Consider the following 13,028-nt stretch of genomic DNA (forward strand, 5'->3'; position numbering starts at 1 on the left):
AAATTGTAGACCTGCACAAGGCTGGGATGGGCTACAGGACAATAGGCAAGCAGCTTGGTGAGAAGGCAACAACTGTTTGCGCAATTATTAGAAAATGGAAGAAGTTCAAGATGACGGTCAATCACCCTCGGTCATGAGGAAGGTGAGGGATCAGCCCAGAACTACACGGCAGGACCTGGTCAATGACCTGAAGAGAGCTGGGACCACAGTCTCAAAGAAAACCATTAGTAACACACTACGCCGTCATGGATTAAAATCCTGCAGCGCACGCAAGGTCCCCCTGCTCAAGCCAGCGCATGTCCAGGCCCGTCTGAAGTTTGCCAATGACCATCTGGATGATCCAGAGGAGGAATGGGAGAAGGTCATGTGGTCTGATGAGACAAAAATATAGCTTTTTGGTCTAAACTCCACTCGCCGTGTTTGGAGGAAGAAGAAGGATGAGCACAACCCCAAGAACACCATTCCAACCGTGAAGCATGGAGGTGGAAACATCATTCTTTGGGGATGCTTTTCTGCAAAGGGGACAGGACGACTGCACCGTATTGAGGGGAGGATGGATGGGGCCATGTATCGCGTGATCTTGGCCAACAACCTCCTTCCCTCAGTGAGAGCATTGAAGATGGGTTGTGACTGGGTCTTCCAGCATGACAACGACCCGAAACACACAGCCAGGGCAACTAAGGAGTGGCTCGTAAGAAGCATCTCAAGGTCCTGGAGTGGCCTAGCCAGTCTCCAGACCTGAACCCAATAGAAAATCTTTGGAGGGAGCTGAAAGTCCGTATTGCCCAGAGACAGCCCCGAAACCTGAAGGATCTGGAGAAGGTCTGTATGGAGGAGTGGGCCAAAATCCCTGCTGCAGTGTGTGCAAACCTGGTCAAGACCTACAGGAAACGTATGATCTCTGTAATTGCAAACAAAGGTTTCTGTACCAAATATTAAGTTCTGCTTTTCTGATGTATCAAATACTTATGTCATGCAATAAAATGCAAATTAATTACTTAAAAATCATACAATGTGATTTTCTGGATTTTTGTTTTAGATTCCGTCTCTCACAGTTGAAGTGTACCTATGATAAAAATGACATTACAGACAAAATACAGACCTCTACATGCTTTGTAAGTAGGAAAACCTGCACAATCGGCAGTGTATCAAATACTTGTTCTCCCCACTGTAGCTTCAAGTGTTTTGTTCAAATACTGGTGGATTCAACTAATAAAATAATAGATGACCTGACCAGAGAGGTCCAGGATCTGAAGAACAGTTTGCAGTTCTACCAGGGTCAGCTCGATGAGTTGAAACAGGAGAACGGCAAGATGACAGCAATCTGTAAGTCATTGAGAGAGGACATCAGTTCTGTGTGTGAATCCATGATAACAATGACGGATACATCTCGAGGGACAATCAAGGCAGAACAACATGGTTGTGGACGGAATTGCAGAGTCTCCACACTCCTGGACGGAGTCTGAGGACAAAGTGAGGGAAATGATCTCTGAGAAATTGAAGATGGACTACAGGAAGATTGAGGTGGAGCACACCCACAGGACTGGAAAATCCACCACCGGCCCAGGTGAAAGGCCAAGGCCGATAGTGGTCAAGTTCCTGAGGTTCAAGGACAAGGTAGCTGTTCTGGAAAGAGCCAAGAACTTGAGAGGAACGTATATCTTCCTCAACTATCCTGAAGCTGTGCGCCAGAAGAGGAAAGAACTTATCCCAGCCATGAAAGCTGCCAGAGCACATGGGGACATTGCTTGCATCCACTATAACAAGCTCATTGTCCACCCTCCCTCCCAGAAGCCTGGAAGGGATGAGAGCGCCAAGCCTATGGGTTCGTAGCTTCAACCACGCAGCACACACACACACACACCAATTGATTAATGGTCTGCTGAATGTATATTTTTTTCTCTTGCTTTGTTTGCTCTTTTCCATATTATGTCTATCTCTGATAAGCTACCCAGGAAAGGGCTGAAAATAGCCCATATTAATATATGTAGCCTTAGAAATAAGGTTCATGAAATCAATAACTTGCTAACATAAGATAACATTCACTGTTCCCCGGGCACCGATGACGTGGATGTCAATTAAGGCAGCCCCCGCACCTCTCTGATTCAGAGGGGTTGGGTTAAATGCGGAAGACACACTTCAGTTGAATGCATTCAGTTGTACAACTGACTAGGTATCCCCCTTTCCCTTTCCCTTTTATATATTAGCCATTTCTGAGACTCACTTAGATATTTAATTTGATGATACAGCAGTAGCAATACAAGGATATAACATCTATAGAAGAGACAGAAATGCTTATGGGGGAGGTGTTGCTGTATATATTCAGAGCCATATCCCTGTAATGCTTAGAGAAGATCTTATGTCAAGTGTTATTGAAGTGTTGTGGTTGCAGGTTCACTTGCTTTAGGCCATCAAGTGCTGACAGTCAGTATTCATCAACCTACCAGGGTGTTTACAAACACTACAGGAACAAGATCATCCACATGTATCGATCACATTTTTACTAATACTGTAGAACTTTGTTCTAAAGCTGTATCCGTACCCATTGGATGCAGTGGCTATATCCAGGAAAGCCAAAGTTCCAAAAGCTGGGCCTAAAATAGTGTATAAGAGATCATACAAAGATTTTGCTGTGACTCTTATGTTGATGATGTTAAAAATATTTGTTGGTCTGATGTGATTAATAAGGAGCATCCAGACGCTGCACTTGATTAATTTATGAAATTGCTTCTTCCAATTATTGATAAACATGCACCTGTTAAGAAACTGACTGCTAGAACAGTTAAGGCTCCATGGATTGATGAGGAATTGAAAAACTGTATGGTTGAAAGAGATGGGGCAAAAGGAGTGGCTAATAAGTCTGGCTGCACATCTGACTGGCTGACTTAATGCAAATTGAGAAATTATGTGACTAATCTGAACAAAAAGAAAAAAAACTGTATTATGAAGCCAAGATCAATTATATAAAATATTTGGAGTCCTTTAAATGAAATTATGGGCAGAAAGACAAATTCAACTCCATCATTCATCGAATCAGATGGCTTATTCATCACAAAACCATTTGATGTTGTCAATTGTTTTAATGATTACTTAATTGGCAAAGTGGGCAAACATAGGCAGGAAATGCCAACAACGAACAGTGAGCCATCGTATTCATGCATAAAAAAAGAAATAATGAAAGAAAAGTATTGCAAGTTTGAACTTTGTAAAGTTAGTGTGGGAGAGGTGGATTTTTTTTTGTTATCGATCAATAATGACAAACCTTCTGGCATTGACAACTTAGATGGAAAGCTACTGAGGATTGTAGCAGACTCTATAGCCACTCCTATCTGTCATATCTGAGCCTAGAGGAAAGTCTTGAAGGAAGCCAAAGTAATTCCGCTACCCAACATTGTTAAAGCGGCCTTTACTGGTTCTAACAGCAGACCTATAAACTTGCTGCCAGCTCTTATCAAACTGTTGCAGCTCTTAGCAAACTGTTGGAAAAAAAATGACCAAATACAATGCTATTTCTCTGTAAACAAATTAACAACAGACTTTCAGCATGCTTATAGAGAAGGCCAGTCATCATGTACTGTACTAACACAAATGACTGATGATTGGTTGAAAGAAATTGATAATAAGAAGATTGTGGGAGCTGTACTGTTAGATTTCAGTGCAGCATTTTATATTATTGACCATAACCTGTTGTTGAAAAAACGTATGTATTATGGCTTTTCAACTTCTGCCATATCGTGGATTCAGAGCTATCTATCTAATATAACTCAAAGGGTTTTCTTTAATGGAAGCTTCTCTAATGTCAAATATGTAAAGTGTGGTGTATCGCAGGGCAGCTCTCTAGGCCCTCTACTCTTTTCTATTTTTACCAATGACCTGCCACTGACATTAAACAAAGCATGTGTGTCCATGTATGCTGATGATTCAACCATATACACATCAGTAACCACAGCTAATGAAGTCACTGAAACCCTTAACAAAGAGTTGCAGTCCGTTTTGGAATGGGTGGCCAGTCATAAACTGGTCCTGAACATCTCTAAAACTAAGAGCATTGTATTTGGTACAAATCATTCCCTAAGTTCTAGACCTCAGCTGAATCTGGTAATGAATGGTGTGGCTGTTGAACAAGTTGAGGAGACTAAATTACTTGGCGTTACCGTAGATTGTAAACTGTCATGGTAAAAACATATAGATTCAATGGTTGTAAAGATGGGGAGAGGTCTGTCTGTAATAAAGAGATGCTCTGTGGTCGAGTGCTGCAAGGAAAGACCTAGTAAAGCTGCAGCTGGCCAAGAACAGAGTGGCACGTCTTGTACTTCATTGTAATCAGAGGGCTGATATAAATACTATGCATGCCAGTATCTCTTGGTTAAGAGTTGAGGAGAGACTGACTGCATCACTTTTTATTTTTAGAAGAAACATTATTGTTTATTATTTTTATAAGAAACAAATTGTTTGCATAGTCAACTTACACACAGCTCTGACACACACACTTACCCCAACAGACATGCCACCAGGGGTCTTTTCACAGTCCCCAAATCCAGAACAAATTCAAGAAAGCGTACAGTATTATATAGAGCCATTATTGCATGGAACTCCGTTTCATCTCATATTGCTCAAGTGAACAGCAAACCTGGTTTAAAAAAAACAGATTAAGCAACACCTCACGGCACAACGCCTCTCCCCTATTTGACCTAGATAGTGCCTTTTGTAAAAAAAATACATATTTATGTAGTTCTTTCCTTGAGCTGTTCTTGTCTATTAATGTTGTGTATTATGTCATGTTTCATGTTTTGTGTGGACCCCAGGAAGAGTAGCTGCTGCTTTTACAACAGCTAATGGGGATCCTAATAAAATACCAAATACCAAATGCAGTTGGAATCGATCAAATGGGCATGCAGGCAGTTCTCATTCATTTGTCAAAACGTGGGTTGTGACAAACATGCATAGACAGGCAAGCTGCAGGAGGGCGATGATGTAAATCAAATCAAGCGTTACCAAGTGTTAATCAAATGCTATGCTGCTGTAGCAGTACTGTTGATATTTTAACTAGGTACACACACTCGACCGGTGACCGCATCTCAAGCCATGTATGTTTGGATACCGGGCGTGCACAATCTCAGTACAGAGCAGGCTGGGAAAAAGGCACAACCGGGCGCATGCGAGCTCTGTACAGGGCAGACCAAAGGATATGGTCGAGGTCAGAGGTGGCGAACTTGACAACGTCACAACGACTTGGGGGCAGCGGGTTCAGAACAACAACGACAAAAACTTTATAAAAAACTAATAATAATACCACCACCGAAAAAGGCACTTGGCGAGTGGGAGGGTAAAGGGGCAGGTCATCGGGCATGGGGGGGGTTGCGTGCAAGTGTGTGTGAGTGTAGAGAGAGGATGATGTCTGTACACTCTAAATAATTGATGTAAATTTAGAGCATAAATGTTAGTTAGCTACTGGAATTCTATATTATAGTCCAGTACTGTAAAGAGCAACGCATTATATGGGCTCAATGGCATTCCACTATAGGATTTCCTCTGATCCTGGTCTGATCACTCTGATCCTCTCTGTCATCCTGGCATACCATATGTGCCCACAGCCAACTAGGTCACTGGGTGATATGGAACTCTCTCTCTCCCTCTCTGAAATTTAAATTAGCTTCATTGGCAAGAGAGGGGAAATCGATGTTGCCAAAGCAATACAATACAGAAAGAAATAGTGTCAAATCAATGTTGAAAGATCCCCTCCCTTTCTCTGTTGGTGAGCATTGACAAACTACATATTGAATTCCGGCCATAGATACACTCACCCATTCTCCTCGGTGACCTCCTCGTCTTTAGCCTTGGCAAGTTTTGGAGCTGTCAATCATAATTAGAGAACAGTGTGAGACGGATGTCCCTCTATGCTGCTGATACAGATGAGTTTACTGACTTCTTTAGTACACAAAGGGAATTGTTTATAGATTAGGTTTAAATCAGTTATTACCTTCTTGTTTCTTCTCTTCTTTGAAAGTTACTTGTTTTACCTGTTTTAAACACAAAGAGATATATTAGTTTGAATAATAGAACATTTAAATGGTGATAAAATCCCCTCTTTTCTTTCTCTCGCTTGTGGGGGACTTACTGGGGCAGGTGGGGCATTTGTCTTCTCCTCATCTCCTAGTTTCCCAGGAGGCTGGGGAACCACTTTCACCACCCAGCTGAACATCCTGCAACATACACACAATGGTTACATACACGTGTGTTAACTCAAGATGAGGTGCTATGTCCTATGTCTTCATACAGAGATCAAGCTGATGAAATTAAGCCCTGCAAAGTGACGATAACTGTGCTAAACCTTTACGTGAATCCACTACATTTACATTGACGTCATTTAGCAGACGCTCTTATCCAGAGTGACTTACAGGAGCAATTAGTGTTAAGTGCCTTGCTCAAGGGCATATCGACAGATTTTTCACCTAGTCGGCTCGGGGATTAGAACCAGCGACCATTCGGTTACTGGCACAACGCTCTTAACCACTAAGCTACCTGCCGCCCATGGTAAAATCGCAAACAATGAAACCACTGGCTCTTGAGGTAAACCACCAGGCAAGTACACAAATAACTTGTTAAAGGGGCAATCTGCAGTAGCTACATCCAATTTTGGATTTATACATTAATTAATGTGTACCCATTGATTCTTGAAGAATATACAGTGCATTCAGAAAGTATTCAGACCCCTTCACTTTTTCCACATTTTGTTATGTTACAGCATTATAAAATGTTTTATTTAATTGTTTTTTCCCCTCATCAATCTACACACAACACCCAATAATGACAAAGCAAAAACATGTTTGTATATATATATTTATATTTAAAAAAAGAATATCACATTTACATAAGTATTCAGACCCTTTACTCAGTACTTTGTTGAAACACCTTTGGCAGCGATTAAGGCCTAGAATATTATTGGATATGATGCTACAAGCTTGGCACACCAGTATTTTGGGAGTTTCTCCCATTTTTCTCTGCAGATCCTCTCAAGCTCTGTCAGGTTGGATGGAGAGCATCACTGCACAGCTATTTTCAGGTCTCTCCAGAGATGTTCGATCGGGTTCAAGTCCGGGCTCTGGCTGGGCCACTCAAGGACATTCAGAGACTTGTCCCGAAGCCACTCCTGCGTTCTCTTGGCTGTGTGCTTAGGGTCGTTGGAAGGTGAACCTTTGCCCCAGTTTGAGGTCCTGAACACTCTGGAACACGTTTTCATCAAGGTTCTCTCTGTACTTTGCTCCGTTCATCTTTCCCTCAATCCTGACTAGTCTCCCAGTCCCTGCTGCTGAAAATCATCCCCACAGCATGATGCTGCCACCACCATGCTTCACCCTAGGGATGGTATTGGCCAGGTGATGAGCGGTGCCTGGTTTCCTCCAAACGTGATGCTTGGCATTCAGGCCAAAGAGTTCAATCTTGACCAGAGAATCTTGTTTCTCATGGAGTGCTGCAGAGATGGTTGTCCTTCCGGAAGGTTCCCCCATCTCCACAGAGGAACTCTGGAGCTCTGTCAGAGTGACCATCGGGTTCTTGGTCACCTCCCTGACCAAGGCCCTTCTCCCCCGATTGCTCAGTTTGACGGAGCGCCCAGCTCTAGGAAGAGTCTTGGTGGTTCCCAACTTCTTCCATTTAAGAATGATGGAGGCCACTGTGTTCTTGGGAACCTTCAATGCTGCAGAAACGTTTTGGTACCCTTCCACATGTTTGATAAGAAGCTCTTAACACAGCACTCTAAATAGCACACCAGACGGTCTTGATGTTTACTTTTGGAAAACATCCACCCACCAAGAACCACATAAGGTAAAAAAAAAAATAGCCATAATACAGTAGTTAAACCAAATAATGCTACAAATCATAGCTTTATTGATTTAATATGCATATAATTCTGTAGTAGGCCTATGAGTATTGTAGAGTTTGTGAGGACATTTCCCTACATAATGGTGCCCCGTGAGAGTACAATTCCCTACATATGGTGGTGCCCCATGTGAGGAAACAATCCCCTACAGCAGTGTTTCTTAACCTTTTCACGCGTAAGTTCAAAATATTTTTAATGGTCCAAAGATGAATTGGATGACCGTTCAAAAAAATTTTTTCCAGTCGGAGCTCGTTTTTCCCGAGTTGCCAGTTGTCTTGAACGCACTGAAGTCGGAATCTGAGATTTCCAAGTTCCCAGTTGTTTTGAACACGGCATCAGATTGTAACTTTGGTACCTCAGGGTTGCCAGCTCAGTCCCCCCTTTCCAGGGTTTCTATTTTTATTTAGCGTATAAACTTCTCTTGTGTTTGCCCCCCATTTATTGATAAATCCCCCATCATAGTAATATTTCCTGCATCATATCCCCCCACGATACCTTCCCCCATTTCTACCCCCCACGGACTTGAAAACCCCCAACAAATGAAATCACCCCCCCCCCACAAACCCCCTTAAAATAGTTTCATCCCTGTTTACCTTTCGCGCTACGGTTAGGCTAGGCAGTAGGCTTGTATTTGGTGTGATGATCTGTGAGGTGAAAACCTTTTATTTGCTTTGTGATTTGTCAAAAATGGTAAACGACTTGTCAAGTCATGTGCTCCGGTTCTTGTATACACTGTAACAAGTACATCAACGATTTGTAATATGCTGAAAAGTGGCTAAACTAAGTTCATATTTTTCAGGCAATGAGCGCAGCCATCTTTGACTTTGTTTATTTGCGTCTTATAGTGAATGGCATTCTGTGATTAGGGAGTTTTCGCCAAGTCAAACATAAACAAACATAGCTTCCATCATAAAGATTTTAGCTGCTGTTAGATTAGCTGACACGCATCTATTTTCTAAACAACATTACATTAGTCTCTTGTGCTCACCAGAGATGTGGTATATTGTAAACTAGTCTAGCTGTTAGGTCGCTTACTTATGTTTAGTTTTTTTTGTCAGCGCAAACTGTTATTTAGACTGGTTTATGGAATGAGTTTGGCTGTGGATGTGTTCCGTGTGATGCTTGGATGATGAAGTTTGCATTTATCTTTTACAAAGTTTAAGACCTTTATTTTCCATCAGTTAAAACAATATTTAGATGCTGTTCAGACAACAATACTGTTTAGACGCGTTTGTTGCATCATACGTTCTGTTGCTGCTGTTCCAATCACATATTTGAAATCGTACGCAGCAGGGACAACTCAACAATGATCAAATACGTGATCATACACGTCAAAGGGCTAAAACAAAAACAGAGCTACACTGTGGGCCTATACCACAGAGACACAATTGCCACGAACCACTGAGGGGACACCCACCAAGTGCTAGGAGATACTATTTGGAAGACATGTATACATACAGTTGAAATCGGAAGTTTACATACACCTTAGCCAAATACATTTAAACTCAGTTTTTCACAATTCCTGACATTTAATCCTAGTAAACTTTTCCTGTCTTAGGTCAGTTAGGATCACCACTTTATTTTAAGAATGTGAAATGTCAGAATAATAGTAGAGTGAATGATTTATTTCAGCTTTTATTTATTTCATCACATTCCCAGTGGGTCAGAAGTTTACATACACTCAATTAGTATTTGGTAGCATTGCTTTAAGTTGTTTAACTTGGGTCAAATGTTTCGCATAGCCTTCCACAAACTTCCCACAATAAGTTGGGTGAATTTTGGCCCATTCCTCCTGACAGAGCTGGTGTAACTGAGTCAGGTTTGTAGGCCTCCTTGTTCGTACAAACTTTTTCAGTTCTGCCCACACATTTTCTATAGGATTGAGGTCAGGGCTTTGTGATGGCCATTCCAATACCTTGACTTTGTTGTCATTAAGCCATTTTGCCACAACTTTGGAAGTATGCTTGGGGTCATTGTCCATTTGGAAGACCCATTTGCGACCAAGCTTTAACTTCCTGACTGATGTCTTGAGATGTTGCTTCAATATATCCACATAATTTTCCTTCCTCATGATGCCATATATTTTGTGAAGTGCACCAGTCCCTCCTGCAGCAAAGCACCCCCACAGCATGATGCTGCCACCCACGTGCTTCACGGTTGGGATGGTGTTCTTCGGCTTGCAAGCTCGCCTTTTTCCTCCAACCATAACGATGGTCATTATGGCCAAACAGTTCTATTTTTGTTTCATCAGACCAGAGGACATTTCTCAAAAAAGTACGATCTTTGTCCCCATGTGCAGTTGCAAACCGTAGTCTGGCTTTTTTATGGTGGTTTTGGAGCAGTGGCTTCTTCCTTGCTGAGCGGCCTTTCAGGTTATGTCGATATAGGACTCGTTTTACTGTGGACATAGATACTTTTGTACCTGTTTCCTCCAGTATCTTCACAAGGTCCTTTTGCTGTTGTTCTGGGATTGATTATCACTTTTCGCACCAAAGTATGTTCATCTATAGGAGACAGAACGCGTCTCCTTCCTGAGCGGTATGACGGCTGCGTGGTCCCATGGTGTTTATACTTGCGTACTATTGTTTGTACAGATGAACGTGGTACCTTCAGGCGTTTGGAAATTGCTCCCAAGGATGAACCAGACTTGTGGAGGTCTACAACTTTTCTTCTGAGGTCTTGGCTGATTTCTTTTGATTTTCCCATGATGTCAAGAAAAGAGGCACTGAGTTTGAAGGTAGGCCTTGAAATACATCCACAGGTACACCTCCAATTGACTCAAATGATGTCAATTAGCCTATCAGAAGCTTCTAAAGCCATGACATCATTTTCTGGAATTTTCCAAGCGGTTTAAAGGCACAGTCAACTTAGTGTATTTAAACTTCTGACCCACTGGAATTGTGATACAGTGAATTATAAGTGAAATAATCTGTCTGTAAACAATTGTTGGAAAAATTACTTGTGTCATGCACAAAGTTGATGTCCTAACCGACTTGCCAAAACTATAGTTTGTTAACAAGAAATTTGTGGAGTGGTTGAAAAACGAGTTTTAATGACTCCAACCTAAGTGTATGTAAACTTCCGACTTCAACTGCATAGCAAACATATAACAAAGGCTGGTCTAGTTTATAGTCAGTCTCTTTTTAGTGGTAGTCTCTTGTTAGCGGTATGATATGCTACAGATAACGTCTACACCAGCGATCACCAACCCTTGGCCTCAATACCTTGATTAGCTGAATCAGGTGTACTAGTGCTGCCCTGGAACAAAACTCTGCTGACCAAGGGTTTTCGCCCACTGGTCTACCTATAGTTTGGGATTTGTAAGGAGTCTAACAGCAGTTTGAGGATGCATAGGGGGACTTCTGTAAGGGTGAGGGTGCTGGGACTTACCTGAGGGTTTTATCAGTGGCCCGTCATCCCAGAAGCGGTGAGAGTGTGTAGGCTGCGGGGCGCTTGGCGATGTGGGAGGATTAAAGGAAGCTAGGCTGTGCTAACGGGATTAGCCGCTTGAAGGACATCACTCGCTACTCCGCTGAAAGGGTGGGGCTGGGATTAGCCCGCAGAACTCGCAGAAACCTGGAGAACATTTCAGAGGAAGCAGAGAAGACCCAAAGGGTCAGAACAAGGGTCTGCATGAAGAACTGGAGATCAAGGTTCGGCGAGACAACCTTTATCCTGTCAAATAATATTTGTTACCTTGAGAACCTTAGAGAACCCAGAACCAAGAACCAAGATCCCGGATTCTGGATCCCATAACCAATCCAACAGAACCAGTGAAGCCGGAGAAGCCCCACATAGGCTTTATTATTATTGTTTGTAAGCATTATGATATGCTATTTGGGGGAAGAAAACTATGAAATCATTACACACTCTCGCAGGCCTCTGGTGTTGACAGGTGTTTTCAAGGGTCTTGTCTCCTCCCTGTACTGACCCAATGACTCGCTATCATCACTGAGTCAAAAGGATTATTTAACCCACATTCCTGTCTAACCCCCCCTCTCTATTATTTGTTTACCCCATGCCCACCCACACTCTATCCACCACTTTCTCTCTATTTACCTCTGTTTGTCCTCAATTTCTTTGATTCGGTCTTTGACTGCGAATGCAGGAACTGCAAAAGCCTAACATATTCTCATCTAGATTATGAGAAAATCTCAAAGCAAAAGAGTGCACTTTCACTTTCTTTGCCCCTCCCCCTCTACTGTGTCACTTCCAATCATAGCATTAGCAGGATGATGGAATGGTCAGCGTCACAAAAAGAACAACCTGTCATCTGCTCAACGAACCCTGACCCTGAGTTATACCACTTCCTGTGTCGTAAGACCCTGTTTACGCCAACACACAGCCAATCATCACACAGAGAGAGAGAGAGAGAGAGAGAGAGAGAGAGAGAGAGAGAGAGAGAGAGAGAGAGAGAGAGAGAGAGAGAGAGAGAGAGAGAGAGAGAGAGAGAGAGAGAGAGAGAGAGAGAGAGAGAGAGAGAGAGAGAGAGAGAGAGAGAGAGAGAGAGAGAGAGAGAGAGAGAGAGAGAGAGAGAGAGAGAGAGAGAGAGAGAGAGAGTGAGTGCAGGGGATATATAGTATGGTGTTTTGGGGTAGGGGGTTGGGGTAGATATTTTGAAACAGGATTCTGCCATGGTTACAGTTCCTGCTACAGTCCATAAAATTTGATTTTTTGTGTGTATTTGTAATAAACAATTTGAGTTTTAGTTAACTCGGACATAGATCCTCGTGTCTACTGGGGTAGAACCTATGCCACAGGTGTATTCTATGTCAGTGCCAGGTATAGACTACGGCACAGCTGTGTCTCTATCACAGGTAACTGTGGAGACAGGGCCAAACCTTTTAATGTGGCCCGAAGAGGATAAGCCGCATCCAGCGTCAGCGAAAGAGAGGATAGAGTCTTCTGTGCCTGAGCTCCCTTGATCCTGACTGTACACAGCTCTGCCTGAGTCGCTGCTGCTTCTACATCAAGACAGAGGCCAGAAATTAAGGGCCTAATAGACCTAATCGACCATACTGCTAGTCCAAACAAAATAAACAGAATGCAGTGTTGGTTCAGGCTAATTCTAACACCCACCCACACACACACTCTCACACACACACACACTCACACTCACACTCACATACAGTGATTGATCCCATAAGGA

General features: G+C 42.6%; 1 protein-coding gene across 1 annotated transcript in view; it reads right to left on the bottom strand.

Moving 5' to 3' along the window:
* Positions 1-11,338, bottom strand: part of LOC121579086 (cyclic nucleotide-gated cation channel beta-1-like) — a 98,838-nt gene extending 87,500 nt beyond the window's left edge. Inside the window, exons 1-4 of the mRNA XM_041893367.2 lie at positions 11,270-11,338; positions 6,119-6,203; positions 5,981-6,020; positions 5,805-5,853 (exon numbers count right to left, since the gene is read on the bottom strand). Of these exons, the coding sequence (XP_041749301.1) occupies positions 5,805-5,853; positions 5,981-6,020; positions 6,119-6,202 (173 nt within the window). The 5' untranslated portion in view covers position 6,203; positions 11,270-11,338. The remainder of the gene's footprint in view (positions 1-5,804; positions 5,854-5,980; positions 6,021-6,118; positions 6,204-11,269) is intronic.
* Positions 11,339-13,028: the final 1,690 nt, after the last annotated feature.

The sequence above is a fragment of the Coregonus clupeaformis genome, unplaced genomic scaffold, assembly GCF_020615455.1.
Source record: "Coregonus clupeaformis isolate EN_2021a unplaced genomic scaffold, ASM2061545v1 scaf0091, whole genome shotgun sequence".
Lineage (NCBI taxonomy): Eukaryota > Metazoa > Chordata > Actinopteri > Salmoniformes > Salmonidae > Coregonus > Coregonus clupeaformis.